Source organism: Carya illinoinensis, chromosome 1 (genome assembly GCF_018687715.1).
Source record: "Carya illinoinensis cultivar Pawnee chromosome 1, C.illinoinensisPawnee_v1, whole genome shotgun sequence".
NCBI lineage: Eukaryota > Viridiplantae > Streptophyta > Magnoliopsida > Fagales > Juglandaceae > Carya > Carya illinoinensis.
Window position 1 is genome coordinate 54,665,653 of NC_056752.1, and position 21,637 is coordinate 54,687,289.

At 35.7% G+C, this 21,637-nt stretch overlaps 3 protein-coding genes across 10 annotated transcripts; 2 read left to right on the plus strand and 1 right to left on the minus strand.

Moving 5' to 3' along the window:
• Nucleotides 1–143: 143 nt before the first annotated feature.
• On the minus strand, nt 144–9,039 carry LOC122289293 (endoplasmic reticulum metallopeptidase 1). 4 transcript variants are annotated; one of them, XM_043096279.1, is made up of 13 exons: nt 8,474–9,039; nt 8,051–8,289; nt 6,725–6,878; nt 6,420–6,497; nt 5,493–5,567; nt 5,266–5,385; nt 3,787–3,951; nt 3,167–3,689; nt 2,888–3,044; nt 2,539–2,648; nt 1,981–2,093; nt 966–1,323; nt 144–632 (listed from the first exon to the last, which is right to left on the minus strand). In XM_043096279.1, exons 1-13 carry the CDS (start codon nt 8,789–8,791, stop codon nt 301–303), a joined length of 2,742 nt encoding a protein of 913 aa, XP_042952213.1. In that variant the 5' UTR covers nt 8,792–9,039; the 3' UTR covers nt 144–300. The 4 variants fall into 4 exon arrangements, with proteins under 4 accessions (XP_042952213.1, XP_042952217.1, XP_042952222.1 ...); XM_043096283.1 differs by having other exon boundaries at nt 8,191–8,289; nt 8,474–8,617; XM_043096288.1 differs by lacking the exon at nt 8,474–9,039 and having other exon boundaries at nt 8,051–8,099; nt 8,191–8,259.
• A 409-nt stretch (nt 9,040–9,448) lies between these two features.
• LOC122289309 (CASP-like protein 5A2) lies at nt 9,449–12,084 on the plus strand. Of its 2 annotated transcripts, none has more exons than XM_043096296.1 (3): nt 9,449–9,904; nt 10,638–10,794; nt 11,722–12,084. In XM_043096296.1, exons 1-3 carry the CDS (start codon nt 9,690–9,692, stop codon nt 11,911–11,913), a joined length of 564 nt encoding a protein of 187 aa, XP_042952230.1. In that variant the 5' UTR covers nt 9,449–9,689; the 3' UTR covers nt 11,914–12,084. The 2 variants fall into 2 exon arrangements, with proteins under 2 accessions (XP_042952230.1, XP_042952235.1); XM_043096301.1 differs by having other exon boundaries at nt 9,455–9,904; nt 10,662–10,794.
• A 1,811-nt stretch (nt 12,085–13,895) lies between these two features.
• Nucleotides 13,896–19,233, plus strand: LOC122289322 (mRNA-decapping enzyme subunit 2-like). Of its 4 annotated transcripts, none has more exons than XM_043096318.1 (8): nt 13,896–14,127; nt 14,782–14,933; nt 15,545–15,672; nt 16,499–16,594; nt 16,849–17,001; nt 17,090–17,247; nt 17,321–17,436; nt 17,474–18,692. In XM_043096318.1, exons 1-7 carry the CDS (start codon nt 14,048–14,050, stop codon nt 17,427–17,429), a joined length of 876 nt encoding a protein of 291 aa, XP_042952252.1. In that variant the 5' UTR covers nt 13,896–14,047; the 3' UTR covers nt 17,430–17,436; nt 17,474–18,692. The 4 variants fall into 4 exon arrangements, with proteins under 4 accessions (XP_042952252.1, XP_042952241.1, XP_042952255.1 ...); XM_043096307.1 differs by lacking the exon at nt 17,474–18,692 and adding an exon at nt 18,709–19,233 and having other exon boundaries at nt 13,897–14,127; nt 17,321–17,388; XM_043096313.1 differs by lacking the exon at nt 17,474–18,692 and adding an exon at nt 18,709–19,233 and having other exon boundaries at nt 13,899–14,127; nt 17,144–17,247; nt 17,321–17,388.
• Nucleotides 19,234–21,637: the final 2,404 nt, after the last annotated feature.

Genomic DNA, 21,637 nt, shown 5'->3' on the forward strand with positions numbered 1-21,637 from the left:
TACAAAAAATTGATACAAAAATTAATCATTACAATTGTGCTAGCAGTGTGCCCGGTGGTAAGTACTCTACTAAGCATTTTTTATATATTAAAATAAATAAATAAACAAACAAACATAATACTTAAAAAATAAACAAACACAAATGTTCAAGTAAAAAAAGAAAAACATATTCGTTAGCTTTGTTGGTGAAATCCCTCGGTGGTGGATACATCATTTCCCTTGAAACATTTGAGTGATGTAGTCTGTACTGTTAGTTTCAATCAATTGTAGAAATACAATTTGCAACCCTGGGAATGAAATTTAGGTCCGTAAGACATCAACGGGAAGACTAGTCAGAAAAGCCAAGGTGTGTGGAGACGTGGACTTGCCAAACAGGGAACACCAAGGAGGGAGATTTTTAAGAACTCTCTCAGTTTTAGATGTTAATCTGTCCACATCGGTTCTCAGCTTCAAAAGGGGTCGCTCATCCCGTCTCCCCTCTTCTACCTTGTCAACGGATCCCGTAACATTTTTCTTCCATAAAAGAGTTAGATCAAATATAGTAGGTGCATTCTTCCCTCCCGAAAATTGAATTATGTGCCATCCATCCACACTGCTCTTGCCACCAAGTGGAACCAACTCCTCTGCATTTCCTGCATTCCGATTGAACATTAAAAAAGAGAATGAGATGGAATAACATTGGGTAAGCTAGCTGTCAACAAATGAGGTATCAGCGTATCTCAGAAAAATGAAAAACCAGCAACAAAAGTAATAACTAGAAAAGAAACTAGGGTAGCTCAAAACAGATCAATGTGATGATAATTGAACATGGAGGAGGTCTTCCTGCTTGGAAGAGCAAGAAGTTGATGATGGGCGTATCCAGAATAACAATGCCTTCTATAGGGCAAGAAAGAAATAGGATAAATGAATGGAAGAACAAAGCTAGCTAGAAATAAAGAACGCATATTGATTAAAATCCCTCATACCTTTGAACTTAAAATCTTCTATTTGCTCCAAATTGATTGCAAGAGACCAGCGTATTGAACCTTTTGTATCAACTGAAACTTGTGTGATTCTCTCACTCTTCTTGGTATCACTATCAACACGAAGCATGGGAATCTCTGATTTGCTCCACCCACCTTCAGTGTCATCATTCGTCCAACAACCATATTTGACTGAAAAAGTTACAAAATCGATAACTTTATCTCTACCACATTTGAAACCTTCTTTAATATGTTCCACCTCCTTGTTCAACTTTCCAGGAGTTACAGAAAACAGTGAGATGTATGAGCTAGTATCTTCCTTTCCCTCAAATCTCCCCGTTGTATCTACAACGTGCACAACCTGGGAAGCATAAATTATTTGAAATTTCCACACATACAAAAGAATGCAATAAATTGACCCAAGGCATAGAGAAATTAGAATGATGTAGCAATAGACAGATAGTAGTTAATACAATGACCACATTATTCAATGATAAATTGAAAAGATGAACACCCAAAAAAATAAGAATCAAGAGCCTAGAACCCTAACTTTTTGTTGAAAATGCGTAGTCTTACCATTAAGACTTTGTTATGTTTGTGACTTAGTTACAGTACTCCAAGCCCAGTATATTAGGTCCCATAATTGGCAAAAAAAGAAAAAAAATGAAAACCTTTCCCTAGAAAAAATTTTAAAACCGGGGAAGTTAATTACTCATTTGCTCAAAGATGTAATGCGTATGACCTGAAACTGACATTGTCATGGGACTTAGCACGTCCAATCTTTTCCACCTTCCGTCAATTTTGTATCTCAGCTGTTGTAACATTAATGTATCACTCTTTTCTGTCAATAGCTGTGTGTATATAAATATGATACAAATGCATGTGCATGCACATGCGTGTGAATTACATATAGATCACGAATGATGCAGAAATAGGACAGTACCGTGCGCATAATGCAAAGTACAAAAACTATGTAAGTGGCAAAGACAACAGAAAATAGGTACAAGCGGAAATTTACATTTACTGCTCTGGCAGTGTCTTCAGTAAACGGTGGAACAATACCCGTTGAAATGATGGCTAATGAGAGGCCAAACAGTAGGCAAGTGGAAATGAAAATTGATCTTTTTGCACCTAGACAAATTGTATGCATAAATAGTGTTAGAACAAATAATTCCCAAGGACAACAGTCTCTCATATGTAATGACTAAAACTTGATAATGAAGGGGAAAATATGCCACTTACGGGAAAAAAGGAAACAGAAAATATTTTGGCTTTTTTTTTTTTGGAGGGGGGGGGGGGGGGGGGGGGGGGGGGGGGGGGGGGGTCTAAAACAAGCTAAAAACTGATGCCCTGTAACTTCTAAAGCCAAAATGCAACATCATGACCTGCAATTTCTCAATTAAGGAGACATCTAAATCCAGTGCTCTTTTCTGTTTCCAAGTGATCTAAACAGCCACATATGCGCAAAGTGCATTCCACTTGCAGTCCGACTAGTTAACATTGACAATAGCACATCCAACAAATGAAAATGACAATGTTACATGCAACAGAGAAAATAGATGCAAGAAACTCAGACCTGAAAGATGAACATATGAAAGGAGGTACACCAAAGTCAGGCACGTGACAACAGCAATAAAAACAGCAACTATTACATTGCCTAGCCACTCTGGAGTGCTACCAGGATTCCTGCATGAAAATACAAGCAGGGTATGCAATCATTTTAGGTTTTTTATAAGTAATAAAGCCAATTGGTATTATTTACCAGAAAGGGTTATCAATGATTCATATATTCCATATGGAAGCTATGCATGCTAAACAAACAATTAGAGCATGGTAAAAGAAAGCAAGAATTCAATTCAAAGTCATATTGCTCTTTTAACAGTCACATCATGGTTGTATATGAACAAGATTATCATAAGCTGTACCTATCAAATCGAACTGCAGTCCCAATCATTGTGCCAGCCAATTGGATAAAAATGCCAGCAGAAATTAAAATTGGCACAGCTAAGCCAATAAGCAGCGTTGCAAGCTTGAGTGGTTTTGGTAAACGGGTTGGGCTAAGAGTTGCTTCAAGCAAGCCATCTGGATGGTCAAGCATACAGGCTCAGTTAGAATAAAAAAGTAATCAGCCCCACATGTCTTAAAACAAGCATTCCAAAAATAAAACATGGGCCAGGTTATGGTAGCTATAAATATCAACTTACATGCAAACGAAGGTGGAACCAGCCAAACAAGAGCCAAATAAGAGGAACCAATTTTATAATAGGTTCCAATTATGAGAAGAATGAGCCACTGAACAGATCCAGCTTTATAGAGCCATCTTTCAGCCTCTAACTTGATCAAATCAGCTTGAATAGCAGGTGACAGCAGCTTTCTCTTGGAATACACATTGGACAAATATATTTGAAGAAAATGATTACCCAAGTGCTGACCAGTCAGTGCCCCAAGAAGAGCAGGTGCAGCAAATAACCCAATCACCAACCATGGGCTTGCAATGTAGGGCACTGGCGATGAAGATACTAGGGGCAAAATAAAGGCAACAAGAACAGAGAAGCCCAATGCGAATATCCACATAAGAAGAACACTCAAACATGACAAGACCAGTGAAACCATGGCAGGGTAACCTCCCATAAGCAATGATGTAACCCAAATAAGAAGCGATTGCATTATCACTGAATTGTGAAGCATATTTGCAAAACGTTGGTGGTATACAATCATATATGTCCCCTGAGAGTGCAACAACTCTTAGAATCACTGTATTGCAAACTTGGAAAAAGAAGCAAACAAATGAATTTTAACCAATTAGATCCTGCAGAATAGTTACCAAAATGTCAAAAAATGTGGCAGCATTCTGGCCTGCATTTTCTTCTTCATCCAATGCATTGCCTTTCGGAATATGAGAGGACGCAGCAATGTGAATCAGAAAGGAAAGCATATTTTCTCCAAGATGTTGAAGAGACCCTGATTTAAGAAGCTCTAACTTGTCATTCTGCATCAGGAAAAAATTTCAAGTGGTATTCAGTAAATTCAACATAAGAAATCTAACGAAAATATTATTTTTTCTTTTTCGAAGCAACCTAAAGGAATTCTTGTATGAGTTCTTTTGCATCTTGTTCCTTCAAGGAGAGTATTTCAGAGCTTCAAATGCACTTAGTAGGCTTAACTCGTTGACAAGATTATGGCACATTTTTACTGTTTCAAAATGCTTAGTTTTCTTTTCCCCTTTTTACCAAATAGAGGTATAATGTCTTAACAACCGTCCCTCCCACCAAAGCATGCATGCTGCATGCTACAGTAAACCTAACATGCCATCCACCAAGAATTACTGAGCATTTTGTTTTCTAGCGCTTCCTTACCCCTGAACTCCCCCAAGGGCCAAGGAAGGCCTTGGCACACGGCAAATAAAAGGTTTTCTGTTCAATCATACTATAAGGTGTTGACTGTTCATCATCATTTTTCTTTACCGTGGATGAGTATTTGGAGAGTTCATGTGCCGTCCAAGGTTCCTTTTTATATTTGGACAGCATCACTTGGAATATTCTGACAATTGATAATTTGAGAAAGTGTGGCATGAATGTTATGGAGTATGGTGAATCAGTGGATCATTTACTTTTACATTGTGAGGTGGCTAAGGCGTTATGGGATGGTGTGTTTAGTAAAGCAGGGCTGGTTTGGGTAATGCCTAAAAAAGTGGTGGACTTACTTGCATGTTGGAATAGGCCTCATAGTTGTTCTCAAGTGGCAGCTGCGTGGAAGATGATTCCTTTGTGCATTACGTGGTGTATTTGGATGGAAAGGAATAAGCAGTGTTTTAACAACAAGGATTGTACTGTAGAGGAAATCTGGAAACTTTTTGTGTTTTCCTTGCTTTAATGGTTTTCTGCTATTGTACTTAATGGAGGGACCGTTCATAAGTTTTTGTTTTCATTTTATAATCCTAGAATGTAATTAGGTGTTTCTTTTGTATACTTCCTATGTACATGGGCTTCACCTATTTCATTCAATGAATAAAATTTTATTACTTATAAAAAAAAGGCCTTGGCACAACCAAAGTCAAAGTTCAAGAACAACCAAACTATTGGGCTACAGAATCTTAGGATTTGATAACTGTGAGATTATACAAAAGTCTACAAATGGTTGCATATTGCTCTTTATCATACAAAACTATAAACAATTGCTCTTGTATTTTCTGATCCCTTGACAAAAAATGAAATAGAACTTTCTATGTAAAATGGTGACAATCAGAAAGGAACTGTGCATATGTGTTACCAAAAAAGAAAGGAAAAAGAAACAAGAGGGAAACCTTAGTGTGGTACACTGCAGTGTTATCCGAGTATGCAAAGTCAAGACCTGAAAGCCCAGCAACCTCTTTGTATATTTGGAAATCTGTTGAAGATTTTATGGCTCCAGAAGAAAAAAGATCCTGCAACCCTAAAGTCACTCAGCTTAAGTATTCTTCCTGAAAATGCCCATAAACCATTCAAATTGATAATAGGAGGGGAAAAAGCATCAAGAACAAAAATTACAAACCTGTGCAAGGATTTGGCCAGATGGGTATTTGGCTACATAGGCAAAATTTTCAATAGCCCACGGATGAGGACCGGCCTATCAGACAAAGAAATACATTACACTAAGCACATAATGGGGACCGATGAACAACCTTCGAAAACCAAAAGGAAATATATATAACTATCAATCGACACCTAGCTATTTACTAGCAGTGGTAATTTAAAAAGTAATACATAATGTACAGCCATAACAATTAGACCGTTTGCCCCATTCAAAAAAGGTCAATGGTCCATCATTATCTATGATCATGACCATCTCATATCTGCACTGAGAGAGGTTAGGAACCCATGTAAGATGCCACATGATTGGGGCATGGCTAGACATGTGCCCAACTTGTCCATAGCCGGCACTCAAAATGGGAAAGAGAAACAAGCTCTTGATTCCTGCTAGTTTCCAAGATGGTTTCTATCATGTTTCTTTTATGATCTTATCAATTGAATGGAAAGACCCAAGAAAACAGTATTTACATAAGCATAGACTCAAGAAAATATAGGAAAGAAGCTGGACACCGTGAGAATTCAGCAGTGATGTTTTGTCCCATAATTTTGCCAACAATTTGCTATTTGCTGTAAAAAGAGGGAAGACTTGATAGAAATAAGAACATAAGACCCTGACAATGATCCCATCCCCTTACCTTGCTGCTCATTCTCCAAAAAAGTGAAACTAAACCCAACCTATTGATTGAAGCTGTATTCGACATCAGACACACAGCTGCATCTTACACAGCTTAGTCAAGTTAGTGCAACATGGTTATTTTCAGAAAATTACTGTTATCTGAAACCATCTAGGTGGAATCCAGCTAACCATAAAAGTTATGTTAAGCAGAGTCTTATTGTGTGGGCTATAGAAAAATGCAACAGTATGGAGATTAGAATCCACAAACTAGACCTGAAATATGCCAGACTTCCCTCCAATGCCCATGGCCTCCAAATCAATAGCCACACGAATAGTTTCATTCCAGGGATGCTGCACCAATAAAGTCAACATTAATAATTCGATCGGTACACTAAATGTTTTAGGTACTCAAAAACAAGGTGGGGGCAATGCTAAATAGTACTCACATATCAATATGTGCAAGAAAATCAAATAACTTAAGAGGATGAAATAAAGAAATCCAGATTACTGGAGCAACTGAAAAAAAAAGGTTGAAAAAAGAAATCAAGATTAGAGGATGTGTTGAAAATGCTTTCAACCTGAGTTATAAAGCTATGAGCACCATTTAGACCATCCTCCTCCCCGGTGTTAAATACAAATATAATAGCTTGCCTAAATCCAGCCCACTGAGAAATCCCTCTAGCAAGTTCCAACATGACTGCTACACATGAACTGCAATCTCCAGCTCCTTCCCTGGAACGTGCATGAAAGCTTATTTCAGGTAATGAAGTAGGCTTTAGTATAGTTCAAGAATATATCCTGAAAATGAACTTAGAGCATCATGAATCGCAAGGGAAAAGAAAGCAGAGAATATGCAACATCTATTGTAACTGCCCATAATAATCATTGACTGAGTAGAGGGAGAGATTTTTTTTATAAGTAAAAGCAAGACTTTATTGATAGTAAAAGGCATAGCCAGAGGGAAAAAGTAAGCATCTCTTGATAAAACTTTCTTCCTAGCAGAGGTGACAAAGGGCTGTAGGCTGCAACTTCTTGAATCTTGGCAAAGAATGATCTTATAGGTCCTAGAATCTCACTTTTAGAGTTTCACAAGGAACATCCATATGGGATGAAAAGCTTTTTCTTTATTGGCTAATAAATTAGTGTTCATATACTTAGAGATACTTTTCACTTGTCTTCTGCAAGTTTGGGTTGTTTGGATAGTGAAATGAGATGAGATGGTTTTAGATGAAAACTGAAAGTTGAATAAAATATTATTAGAATATTATTTTTTAATATTATTATTGTTTTGGGATTTGAAAAAGTTGAATTGTTTGTTATATTTTGTGTGGGAGTTTGGAAGAGTTGTGATGATAAGATGAGATGGTTTCTCGATCCAACAATTGAAGATATAAGGGAAGAAATTGAATTTCAATTAGTTGGGGAAACATATCAACTGGTAGAACAATTGATAGAGAAAGAGATGCTGTATATGAATCGCTCAAATATTCTTGTGAATTATATGTGTCAGCAGGAATAATTTGGAAATGCAGTAGAGATACAAAAGAACAAAACTTTTTATAGGAAGCATTCCTCTAATGGATTCCTTAAGAAAAAATATCTGTCACAAATGCCGAGAACTTTTATTTTCTGACTTTCTCTCAATTTACTCGCAAACTCTCCATTGTCCAGAGATATATGCTATTTTATTCCACAAAACTTTGGTTTTTAAAGTTTGTTCGATGACACAGGAACTCTGTGGCGAGTACTGAAATTAGTGCTGCCTGATAGCTACACATGAATAAATTTCACCACGGAAAAAAAAACAAAAAACTGCTTTCTATATGGAACACGCATTTTTCTAAATCGATAGATAATTAGCAAAGATATGAAGTACGAGATAAAATAGATGAAGAAAAACATACGTCGAGAAAACGGTATCAATGTGAGAAGAGACCAATATAGCATTTTCTCCTGCTTCAGATACATATTTTGGCAAGATTCTTAAAACGATGTGATTTAGATCCGAATAAACAAGAGTTTTCCCCTTAAACAGGCCACTGACCAGACGATTTGCACCGTGGTTCGAATGAAAAACCTCCACTTGCACATCGACCTCCCAGTGGGCCGTTTCCTTAATTTTCTCCGACGCTTTCAAAACGTACTGCATAAAAGAAAAGTATCGTTACACCGATACGTCAACCAAACGAATGTAAAATAGAGGAAATAATTAAAAAATATCCATAATTATAATCAAAATTCTCATTGATCTTGGCGGTGTGATAGAAGTTCTACCGAGCCAAAAGAATAGAAAGGCAAATTTACAAAGCAAAATTCAGTGCTAAAACCTGCAAAGCTAGGTCAAGAGCATCGGAACCGACGGGATGAGGACCAAATTGAGTCAAGGCTTTGACATGCTTCAAGGCTTCGACCTCAGAGAAGCCTCTTTTGCCGGCCTGCTCAGCAGTGAGAGGAAGAGGCAAGTTCTCGAACTGGTAGTGATAAACCGCCCAAGAGCTATAAATGATCAGCAAGAACAAGGTCAACCACACAACCGGTGACCTCAGAGGGCGGCTCTCCACACGAACACTGGCTTGAACATCTTCATCAACAGCAGCGGATGCTTCGGGTTGTGATGAAGAGCTTCCGCCGGGCCTCCGTCTCATACTTTTCCGACGGAATAAATTAAGCAAAGTGACTGCTAGATCAAACGCACGGTGTCGGGTGGTCGCTCTGGACTTATAGGTGGAGCTTGTTGAGGTGGAGAATTCAGAAGACGGTCTACGAATTCTTGGTTAGACGTTTTTTTTACCTTTGGTGTTTCGCGGGGGCATTGGGCCTGATGAAGCTCTCCAATCCGTTGCCACGGATTAAAACAGTTCCGACCGGAGTGGATGGCTCCGTTTGACCCCACACTTTTTATCCAGTTATAGAGCACTTGTACTGAGTTGTACATCCATTTAAGGGTGGATAAATATAAAGAGTAATGATAATTATTATTTTATTTTTTTATGATTTTAGAATTTAATATTAAAGATAAATTTATAAATAAAATATAATAAATACTTTTTAATTATTTAATATCACATTGAGATGATGAAAAATAATAAATAAATTTTTTCTTAGAACTCACAATATTCATACCATTAAATATTATAGAACTTATACGACCTATTTATATTTGTTAAAAATTGGACGATCTAAATTCAAAATAATTAAAAATATATATATATATATGTATATATATTCGTACATAGCCTCATTAATTAATTTATTTTTTATAAGAACTTATTTATTGATTGGCGGTTCATATTGAACGACGTCGTTGCCTGCACAAAGCAGTCGAGGTGAACAGAAAAGCGACCACCTCCCACTTTCTCCACCAAAAGCAGGGGCGTTTCTGTGTCTGGAAGAGAATCTCAGAAAGAAAGAGAGGGGCTTCAGCTTCTGATGTCTGAGATTCGAATTAAGTGAATAAAGATATTTTCGTTCATCCAATGGTATAGGAGTGCGTATGGTTTTGCGAGAGGAAAAAGGAAAAAAAAGAAAAAGAAAAAGCAGGCAATGAACGTGATCCGCCCAGCGGTGCACCCGGTAGAGGCTCCACCGGTGGCTGACGCAGCCAATGATGCGATGCCCAGAGGGCGGATGAAGGATATTCAGGGCATGCCCGGTACTCCCGGTGGCCTCGCCCTCCGCTTCACTCAGTTCGCTTTTGCACTCCTCGCACTCTTCGTCATGGCCACCACCAGCGACTTCCCTTCCGTCACCGCTTTCTGGTACCCACAGCCATCATTATTTTCTTTTCATGCTTTTTATTTCGTTTTCTAGATTTTGTCTTTTCTGATAGAACAAGTTCTTGGAATTTATTGGGTATTTGGTTGGAATTGGGAACTGGGTCTCCTCATGGATTGGGGCTTTTTCGTGTTTATAGTCACAGCTACTGAATAATACACTGTTCCATTTCTCTATTTTGATATGACCAATGCTTATTACAATCCAGTATTAATTTTGTTTAGCCATTTCTAGATCACTATTTCCGACGAGGAAGTTCATTTTTAAGAAGGCATTTTATTTTTACCACTATCAGAGTCTGATGCTAGAAAGGAAAATATGCCTCATTTAACTATATAAGATGGGATATTTCCGGGGCTGAATCAGAAGGGGAGGCTTTTTCGGCTTGGAGCTAAATTTAGTAGGTGGCCAAGTGACTAGCAGACAGTTTCTTCTCTTGAAGTTGGAAGAAAGAGTCAATGTCAGAATTCATAGTTCTTGGATCAACTGCACTTGCTTGGTTTTTAAGTATGCTTATTATAGGAAAATTGATGTTATTCCATTATATCCAACTTTAGTATACGCAACTTGGTTTCTGGAACAACCCATTTGTTTAAAATACAGATTTTTTAGTCTGATCTGTCCTGTCTGTAAGAATTTGCAAGGCATTTGCTGTTTTAGTTTTTGTGCGTGGTTTCAATCGCATACTCTTCGTTTCTTACCTCAAAGCATAAACAGGTTTTATGGTATTTTGTGTGCCAGTTATCTCGTTGCTGCTGTCAGCCTGCAGAGCTTATGGAGCCTCACACTAGCCATTCTTGATGTATATGCCATTTTAGTAAAGCGCCGTTTCCGCAATCCTAGAGTTGTCAGCTTGTTTGCAATTGGTGATGGGGTGAGAAAACTTTTGCTGGAGATCTCTCAAATTTGGTCAATTGCTTTGAATGGGGAAAATGCCATCGTTGAGTGCCTTGTTAAATTTTTAATATTTAAGATACCGGCTAATATTATAGGTCATGTTATCTTTTATCCTTAACTTGTTGCCAGCCAGTGTTTTCACACTACCATACTTGCGTTGAAAGAATATGACTTCTGGTGATTTATGGACGATTAATCAATTCTTTGCCTATTTACAAATATACAAACGAGCATGGAATGGGAACTAAGATTCCAACATTAGTGTCTGTATCGGCTTCCATCTGCCAAATCTGCTAGAAGTAGTTTCCCTTCATCCTACCCTTAGAGATATAGAGTCTGTTTCTTGTTCCATCCAGTTTTTCATCTCTGTTTTGTGCTCAGCGTGCTAACCTCTTATTCCATGGTGTTTCTATTGCTTAACGGCTTGGTGATTGTGATGGTGCATCTGGGTTCATATTAGGTTTCTGAATGTTAAAACAAGACTAAATCCTATTATTTTGGTCCAATTATTAAAACCAGTATAATTTTCTAGAAACAAGTAAAACTGTTCTTGGAGAGGTTTGGAAAGTAAGTGGAGATAAGATGTGTTGAGATCAAGTTGGAAGTTGAATAAAATATTGTTAGAATATTATTTTTTAATATTATTATTGTTTTGGAACTTGAAAAAGTTGAATTATTTTTTATATTCTGTGTGAGAATTTGAAAACGTCGTAATGATTAAATGAGATGAGTTGGGGCACCTTTTGTGTCCAAACCAGCCAATTCATGAGCCAATCATACTATCATAGGATATATCAATACATGTGTTTTCGTTTATGATGATCTGTTTATTTATTTCCCAACAGGAAATATGGTTTTCTTCCTTAATTTACCTTCTTTTCTTTTGTTTGATTTATAACTGCAGATCACTTCCACACTTACATTTGCTGCAGCTTGTGCATCTGCTGGTATCACTGTCCTTATTGGCAATGATCTGAATGACTGTGCACAGAACCATTGCACTAGATTTGAGACTGCAACAGCCATGGCATTTATGAGTTGGTTTGCTGTCTCGCCATCATTTCTTTTGAATTTCTGGACTCTGGCATCCAAATAAGAGACATGGACTAACATTGTGGTTAGGTGAGTTGTAAGTGAAATGGTGTGATTTTCAATCTCACCTCCGTTGTAAATTTTGTAGCTGGACCTAAAGCGTCCTCATCCAGTATTTGGTGTACAATGTATTACAAGGCAGAAAATCGATTATTTCGAGTTTTTGAAGAGTTCATTTTCATGAAGAGCTGCTAGAGACACAAAAGAATTTCACAAATGAATCCCACACACCGATATGGTAGTGTACTAAGTGTCTTTTTTTTTTTTTTGGTTCCTTCCCCCCCCCCCCCTTATCTTCTTGTGCATTTTCCCACCCCTTCTACCCTTTCCCTCTCCCTTCACTGCGCCGGTTGTTCCTGAACACTCTGGCCATCGGACCGTCAACCAACCTAGACACTGGGCTACGCCCGTCGACCACGCATGTTGCAACCACCCTAGGCATGCTGTGGCACACTATCACATCAGTATATGGAATCCCTATATATTTATAGTATACGAAATATTAAAAGACTTATATGCATGGCCGTGCTTAAAGTTGGAAACACTTAAAATAATTTTCTTCTCAAATATATTTCCAATGGGTTTTGCCATTCTAATGAAACCTCAATTTATAAAATAATAATAATAATAAAACATCTTCTCATAAACTTTCTCGATCTATTCATATTGCGTACGACTCACCATTTTGACAATATTGCAGAAACTTCGTCTCAAAAATTTTTTTCAATGATTTCTAAAATTTCTAGAAAAGCTTTTATCTAAAATAAACTCATTTGTTTTTACAATTACTCACAACTCATCTCATACAATCTCATATAATTATTATAATTTTTTCAAATTTTTATATAAAATAAAATAAACAATTCAATTTTTTTAAATTTTAAAATAAAAATAATATTTAAAAAATATATTTTAATAATATTTTATTTAACTTTTAACTTTAATCTTAACTCATCTTATCTGTAAAAATAAACGAGGCCAAATCAACTTTTGAAAGAAGAAAAACTCTACTTATATGTGAAACTGAAGAAATTCAACGTATAACATGTATTTTGTTCTCAGAAATCCATTACTATTTGAGTTCTTCTATAGTTACTAAAGAAATCACTCGAAGAAGTGTCTCGAACTGTGCATTTCTTTTTTTTTTCTTTTCTTTTTTATGCATTTATTTAATCACCATAAACATTTTAAAAAAATACAACATTATTTAAAAACACTTCATCAATCACTAATAAAAGAATCGGGACACATATTCAGTGGTAAGGGTGGGGCGACAGAGGTAGAAGGGTGGGACTACTCTGTCGCCCCCACCCTTACCACTGGGCTTAGCGCCCAATGTAAAATTTTTTTTTTTAATTTTCTTTTTACAATTTTTTAATCACTTTCTTAATCATTAAATAAAAAAAATATATCAATACACTTAAAATTTATTTCTTAATCACTAAATAAAAAAAAAAAATATTTTTTCCCGAACGGTACCGCCCGGGCAACAAAATAGCTTTATCCTTCGGTAGAATTAGTATTTCTGTTACTATTTACTTGTTATTAAAAAAAAAAAAAAAAAAAAAAAAGAAGGAAGAGAAAAATCAATTGGATTGGTCTACAGCCACCGCTGGGGCTCTTGTTTGGCTTAGAAAAAATTTTATTTTTAGTTTTTTCTATATCATTTTTTAATATTTTTAAACATTTAAAAAAAATAAAAAAGTTTATAATAATATTAAACAAAATTTTCTTAATCCTTAAGAAAAATAAAAAAAATAAAAAAATAAAACACTGAGAGCCCTAGCCGGAGATGTAGTATTTTCTAAGAGTAATACTACATACAGTTATAAAATTGCAAATGCCGCGTAATAACTTTAAAAAAGAATAGGGTATACGATTAAAAAGATAATTTTTTTTTATATAAATTTTATATTAATTTATTTTTTTCAAAATAACTATATGTCACTTGCATAACTACGACTTCAAATATTATTTCTAATTTTCCAAATCCATCGACAGGTTTGTTCTGATTCGGTAACCGCACTCCCCGGTTCTCTACAATAACGGAGTTCAAAGAGCGACGAAAATTTTAACAATCCTGGTCCTGTGGAACGATCCCACTGTTACGCTCGTGAACATTTCAAAATCGAAAAGCCATGTCCGGCGTCCACCGGTCCTCTAGTGCTTCCCTGAAGAGCGGCCTTCCTCCCCAGGAACTCCTCGACGATCTCTGCAGGTCCGCATCACTCTTCTCTCGCTCTATTTCCGATTCTGTTATTTGTTGAGTCAATGTTGGCTTCTCTGTAGTATCACATGAACTGCCTTGATTCGATGGAAGGTGGAACTCTTTTCCCGATATGACAATGCTACAATAATGACCTTTAGCTGGTTAGGTTATTGGGAGTCGAGTGTGCTTGTTTAAGCATCTTTCTTTTGTTTTTCTTGGCTGTTTAAGAATCTGTTACTAACTTGTGCTCGATTTCTTTTAATCAAATTCTGTTAGTTAGTAAATGGCGCTCTAGCTAATATTCATCTTTGATGCGACATTGCTTCGCCTTGTCATTTCATTAATGGATTGTGAAATTTTCTACTGCAACAATTCCAAATCCTTCAGAGAGAAGTGACGTATCTGCGATTTTTATAACGTAATTACATGATCTCTTGTTATGTGAACGTTAGAGGAATTTGTAGTTGTGTTGTTGGTATAAAAAAAACTCCTGTTATGGTTGCAGAAAAACTGGTTTCAGTTACATAGAAATTTGATTATTATAATCGTGTATTTCTTTTCTTAAATTTGAAATGGTTCCCCTCCTTTCTCGTGGGTTGCTTTAAAATGTTTTTACGCCTGTTTCTTTCTAGTTCTGAAATCTATTTTTTTTTTCCCCTGCAGTCGGTTTGTTTTAAATGTGCCAAAAGAAGACCTCGAGTCATTTGAAAGGATTTTATTTCTTGTGGAGTATGCACATTGGTTCTATGAAGACAATTCTGTGGAGAAAAATCCATCACTAAAGTCATTCACTCTTAAGGAGTTCACTTCTTTACGTATCCTTGCATTTCCCCCCCCTGTCTGCTGCTACCCAAATAATTGTATCTATTATTATCTGATAAGCTGTTGCTTGGTTGTGAATTCAGTGTAACTCTATTCACTTTCTGTTTGCATCTTCTGGTGGAATAAGCTATTACATGATCTCCTATTTGGCCACCCTTTAGACTTTTACTTCTCAAATTGCCGTTCATCTTCAGGGCATGCACCTGCACATGTGCCTTCAGGCCATAAGACACAAGGCTCCTTCACCCATGCAATCTGTACCGAGGAGTATGATAATGCCATTCGATATAAGGTTGCACTGAAGGAAATATTCATGTTTGTCTTATATTTTACATCAAATACTATATATCTTCAGGAAGATAAAAAAAAAAATTCAGTATTATTCTAGCATAACATAATCTGGAAAGCTTGATGGTTGTTCTTGAAGCATTATCATATCCTCTGGTTATCATGAAATTGTATGTTAGCTGGTGTGGTCTTTGCTCCTTTAATGACCTAGTGGCTAATGTATGTATGCTCTTGTTCCTCCTTCGTAATCTCTGTTATACATGCATCTGATCTCCTTTTTTGTGAATGTAGCTTTGATTTCCTTAATACATCCTAGTATTCAACAGTTGTGATGTCTTGAAACCTTATGTTGCCCATCTGGACGACATATTTAAGGACTTCACTTCCTACAAGGTCCGAGTTCCTGTAACTGGGGCAATCATTTTGGATGAGACTTATGAACGGGTAAACTTTCATAGGATGAAAGCTATGATAATACTAGTCTTTGTGCCTTTTATTGAAAAAGTTGTTATGCATATGAAAATATATACATATGGTGTCGCTTTCAGTCTGATTTTATTTTCTTTTACGAAGTCAGGGCAAGTGATGATGCGATTTTGTTACTGACACATGTCTAGCATCAAGCAGTATTAGTCGACAATTGGAATTATCTCACAACAAATTAAATTATTGTGTTTTGCCCTTGTGTCTTCATCATCATGAGTGATTGAGTTCCAGGTAATTAGACCAAGAAGAAATGGGTAGAAACATAAAATGTAATCATTCATAATATAAAAGATTCTAATGAAGTGTTTGCAGAAAATTGGAAGCATTAAATGCTGTTTGAAGAAACATAGAGGTTACTTATAAAAAAACACTAAATAAGGATTTAAAAGTGCGTAGAGATATTTGAAGGAAGTGGAAAGCTTAGGCATGTGTACATTAAGACATATGTAAGAGATCATTCACATAGGCTGCAAGTCGAAATATGATAATTTCTTGTTGTGACCATTCTCTTAAGCTGTCCTGCCTGACTTTCATCTATTGGTGTCCTAGGGCCCCTATGGTTCTGATCTCCAGCCATTGTATTGACTAGAAATGTTGTATCTGCATATCATTCCTCATTAACCTCTGTGCAGAGTGTTTTTTCCTTTGATAACATTTTCAAAGGATTTTCTGTGTGATTCAGGATGTGAGATTTTACCTATTATACACCTTATTTTATCAGGTGAATGATTTGAGTGAGATTTATATCAAATCTGGTTTTTACTGTTGTTCAAGCTATTGACAGTGTCTACTAGTGAAAGGTTGGAAAGGGTCAAGCTGGAGTTTTCCACGCGGCAAAAAGAACAAAGACGAGGAAGACCATGCATGTGCCATCAGAGAAGTAAGCTTCTTTCTCGAGGTGTTTCCTGGCGGTTTTCTGTTCCTGATTATTTTCTGTTTGTGTTCAAACTGAATCTCTGTTTGAAAATAATTGTACATGTGAAACCAAGTTGTAATGAAGTTTTCAATTTGAATAATTTCTTACCTCGAATCAGACCATGGTATTTACTTCAATAAAAGAAGCCTGGGCAGTTTTTTACTTAGTTGAAGGCTGAAAAAAGGTTAGCATTGCTTGCAAATTTTGTTTGAACGCAGGTCCTGGAGGAAACAGGTTTTGATGCTTCTAAGCTTCTTAACAAAGATGAATACATTGAACTGATATTTGGACAACAGAGGGTGCGTCTCTACATAATTGCAGGTGTGAAGGACGATACTGCCTTTGCTCCACTTACCAAAAAAGAGATCAGCGTGGGTGTTTATTCTTAAAAATGTAGTTATTCTCAAATATCCAAGTAGCACATTTATCAAGCTTAATATTTTGTTTCTCAATAGACAGAATGTTGCATTGCAATGGTGGGGAAATTTGCATTTTCTTGTTATCTGCTTGCAGGAAATTGCATGGCAACGGCTTGATGAACTTCAGCCTGCAAATGATGATGTGATATCTCGTGGGATCAGTGGCCTCAAGCTTTACATGGTGGCTCCTTTCTTGATGTGAGTACTGTTGGTCAATAATGTTGTTATCTCCTCGGGTTTTTAACATCTTCTGCTTGTGTTTATCTTGCAGATCTTTGAAATTATGGGTTTCAGCACATCAGCCCCCCTTGACTCCAAAACTTGATATGCCACTCAAAGGTTTTCCACTCTTTTGTCTTAAAAAATCACATAACCTATAAATGTCAGGTTAATATTTTTTTTTTTTTATAAGTATAAATGTCAGGTTAATATAAATCTAATGAATGGATCCCAGAGAAGGGAAAGAAGAAGAACAGTAAGAAGAAACTCAGATGATAATAATATTTATTAGTCAGAAAATGTTATTCCAATTGATTCCTTTTAAACTCACATGGTAATAAGTAGATTTAATCTTTATAATGAAGAATATTTCATTGCCCTTTCTGGAAGATTTATCATCGATTAAGTGAGAACTGTAGATGTTTCTTAATTTTGTCATTATTTTGCTGCAAATTCCAACTGTAAATGATTATATATGGGGTATGCCATTAGAGTTATCCAGAATATCTATTGGGAAACGATAAGGAAAGTTGGAAAATATGATAAGTTAGCAGCTGCATCCAAGTTCCAGCCTGTTTTCTAGTATCAAATTCGCATGTACCTTCCTCTGCACTTGGCACCGTGATGATACTTGCCCTAAGTTCAGTGCTTGAGATGATCTAGTAAGGTACCCCAAGCTAAATTGAGATCGACTGATCAGAGTGGATCATATGTAGTCTTTTTTACAGCTTTGCCCTATGTCAAAATGCTGCCCCGTGAGAGTCCACGCTGTGTCTCAGTCCCAGTGTAGCAGTAACCCTACTCTTTGTTGCCTGCCTAATCACCTTGTCAACTATTTTTACCCAGGTTATTTTAGACGTTTACCTTCTTTTAGGTTTTACTCCCTCAACTGGAATTATATCAATCTCTCTCGCCAATATCTTAATCAGTCTTCATGGGTGAAACCGGCCATGTCTTTTGACTCTACCATATCTTTTCCTCGATGTGGATCACCGTTACCTTGTCTTTCCCCATATTCTCACTGTGCACTTAACATTCTCATTTTGGCTATACACTCATTTTATGAATACGCTAAAATGAATACGCTTCCTTTTAACTGCCCAGCAGTTATAGGAAATAGCCGGTCTATAGCCATGTTATTAAGATTTTCATTAAAACCTCAATAGGTACCACATCTTTCTCAGTCTCCCTATCTTTATGAATTATTGATCCAAGGCACTAAAAGTAAACAGTCTATACCAACATAAACGGATTTTTTTGTTAAATTAAGTTTTGGTTTTAAAGGGAGTTGCTTTTCTCCTGTGAGCAGTTTTGCATAACTGAAATGATAGTTTATTTGAACTTTTGTGGAATCCAAGGGGGTGTGCTAGTTTTTATTCAGTGCTTTTGCCGAATAGCAGTGTAATTGGTATATATATATATATATTTATTTCTGTTTAGGAATTTGTGTGTGGAAAGCAAGGAACAGTTGGACAGGGAGTAGCTGCACGATGATATTGGAGAGCCAATCAACGAAAGCTGAGGCTGATGTTTACAAACCTGAAACAGTCCCTGGCAAGAGCTTGAGAAATTTCAGATTTGATATTGGACCAATCTTGCAAGCTATGGAAGTTGCCTTCTCTGCTTGAGATGAATGGAAGATCCCCAACTGACTTTTTTTTTTTGGTTTAACATAGAAGCTGATTGAGTTAACGTATCCAGGTGAATATGTTGGCGTCAGATGACTCAGATTTGCTGTTTCCGTCGCAATGTAGTACATATAGTTAACGGAATCTGAAGAACTTGGCAGTTGGCAATGCTCGAAAGTTCTATTTTTCATGGTTTTCTTTTTCTTGTTTATCGAACCTTTATCACGGGGTGCGCCATTGTAGGCTCTGCCGCTCTAGTTATGTCACAAACTCTGTGTATCTGTTGGCAGTGAACTCTGGGAATCTTGATCTTCAAAGTCATTTTCTTTGATAACAACATCCATCATTGCTCCTCATTTACTTATCACATAGTTTGTTCCCATGTTTATTTAGGGTTTATCGGCAATTAGTCATACCAATTCAATGCCTAGTTATGAATTTTCAAACTTGTATAGCTGGGAGTGTCCCACCATTTTGTGGATCTTGGAAATTAAAGGATCATAAAACAAAAGATGAATCAGCTGGGCCCTTGTGGCACTGCCTGAAAGCTCTGCTGCTTCTACGGAGGTTGCGTTACAGCTAGTAAACGCATTTTGATTAGAGAGCTCGAGCTATGCGGGAAGCAATTACCAGTCAGCTGTATGGAAACTGAACGTAACCTGCAAAACCCAACGGTACGGAAGAAAAGGTGCATGGCCGGCTCTTCCATTAGGCGACGCCCCTGGTGGAAGAAGGCCCAAAAAAAAAAAAAAAATTCTAAGTAAAATTAATTAAAAAGAAAAAAAATACCTAATTAAAAAAAATTAACTCAATTAAAAAATATTAAAAGTATCAAAAAGATATTATGTCATTAATCGTTTTAAAAGTATCTCCACGTAATAATTATCTTTTGTACTCTCCTTATAAAAATATACTTCTCTTTTGTCATTATTAATTTAATTTATAATGTGAAAATTATAAACAGTAAAATCTAATTTTTCAGTTTTCATCAAAAGTTTTTTGTATTATCTTTTGAAGAGGCAAGGGCCAAATTTTTTCTCAAAATACGTAGATTGTTTATAGAACTTTATTGAAAATAATGATTATAATTGTTTTTAAGAGTCTAAAGCATGTCTTGTAAAATTAAATTAGATCAAATCTTCTCTAAACTGATAATTTTTTAACAAATATTAAGTCGGTTATTAGTTGAAAAGGTGGTCCAAAATTCTAGTCAGTAATTTATTTTACAAAAGGATATGAATTATTTTTAAATAAAAATATCATGTAAAAATTAAATTTAAAATTATTATTATTTAAATAAAAAAATCTCGCTCGAAATTTTTGCTTTTGCCCTGTAGGCCCTGAAAAGGTGATATATAAAGAAAGAAATAACTTTTTTGGTTCTATGCGGAAAAAACTAACGGGCTTGAATTGACCAAGCCCAACACGTTCACAAACTCTACTCCAAAGTCATTTTAGCTATAAATTCAGTCTTGTCTTTCTAGAGAAAATCGTGGAGTGATGGGCTTCCACTCATGCTTTGTAGGTTTAAGATTTGTCATGACTTAATACATTAGATGTTGCCAAAATTTGGGACCACAAAGATTCTGGTTATAAAGGTATAGAATAATAGTAGAGAAGGCCTCGGATCCAACAACGGCTATGCCGAAATTGCAGGTGGTCCAAGAACTGAGGTACAATATGAGTGGGCCCAAATTGTTGTACATTTCGTTATTTCGTACCCTTGGGTTGGGCCCACAACCTATTTCAAATCTTTGGTGGTGACTTGTAACGAAACATGAACTGTCCAATGCTTCAGCGTTGTGGTCAGATAGCAATGGTTACTAAAATATCTCATATGATTTGTTAATGTGGTAATTTATTAATAATAGTGAAAATATCTAAAAAATAGTTGTGTGTCCTGGAATCATTCAATCTCCTTGCCTTATCCCTTCTGGCTTCTTGTTAGCTTAGCTAGCCGTTGCCAAAATGTGTGGAAATTTGAGATACAGCACGAGAATGTCAGCTTCAACTCCTACTCTGAAATCCTTTTTAGTGCATATTTTGCACGCATACACTGCCTCTACACGTAGCTTTCTTAGGCCTTGTTTGGAGTTGCGTTAGAGTTTTAAAAAATATTTAAATATTTTTAAAAATTTTTTAATAAAAAAATTAAGTCGTTTGGGTATTATATATTAAATTATTTTTAATCTCAAATAAGTTAAAAAGTATGTTTGATAATGCTTTTCTTTAGAAAGACATCAAATAATTTAAAACATGTTTTTTCAAATAATACAGAACGTGATTCAAATTTTAAAAAGACTATTAATGAACAAAAATATACATACAACGTTAAGATAATTACAACTTCCAAACTTTCAAAGATATAATCATAATTTTTAAAAATTTAAATAATCATAATTTCTACATTAAAAAATATTTTTTTAATTTATTTCTAAACAAACGTAACATATTTGAAAGTATTTTAAACATATAGTTACTAAATAATAAATAATTTTTTAATAGTAAAATTTATTAATTAAGTTATATTTTCTATCACAATCTCAAATATGTACTTAATTATGAATTTGTTAGTATTATGGCAGAAGAATAATTTTAGTTATTACCCCCACATACATTTTTTCAATAATAAATATTTGGTGTGTAATGATAAGTATAACGATTTAATTAGTTTAATAATAATTAAATTAAATTAAATTAATAAAAAATAATTTTAAAATATATAATATGAAATTATGAAT

Coding starts and splice junctions, on each gene's coding strand:
- LOC122289293 (XM_043096279.1), bottom strand. CDS start 8,791: ATGAGACGGAGGCCCGGCGGAAGCTCTTCATCACAACCCGAAGCATCC. Junction 3,952..5,265: donor CTGCAGTGTACCACACTAAG/GTTTCCCTCTTG, acceptor TTCCTGATGCAG/AATGACAAGTTAGAGCTTCT. Junction 1,324..1,980: donor ACACTGCCAGAGCAGTAAAT/GTAAATTTCCGC, acceptor TATGCTTCCCAG/GTTGTGCACGTTGTAGATAC.
- LOC122289309 (XM_043096296.1), top strand. CDS start 9,690: ATGAACGTGATCCGCCCAGCGGTGCACCCGGTAGAGGCTCCACCGGTG. Junction 9,905..10,637: donor CCTTCCGTCACCGCTTTCTG/GTACCCACAGCC, acceptor AAGCATAAACAG/GTTTTATGGTATTTTGTGTG. Junction 10,795..11,721: donor TGTTTGCAATTGGTGATGGG/GTGAGAAAACTT, acceptor TTATAACTGCAG/ATCACTTCCACACTTACATT.
- LOC122289322 (XM_043096307.1), top strand. CDS start 14,048: ATGTCCGGCGTCCACCGGTCCTCTAGTGCTTCCCTGAAGAGCGGCCTT. Junction 14,934..15,544: donor TAAGGAGTTCACTTCTTTAC/GTATCCTTGCAT, acceptor AATACATCCTAG/TATTCAACAGTTGTGATGTC. Junction 17,389..18,708: donor ACTTGATATGCCACTCAAAG/GTTTTCCACTCT, acceptor ATTTCTGTTTAG/GAATTTGTGTGTGGAAAGCA.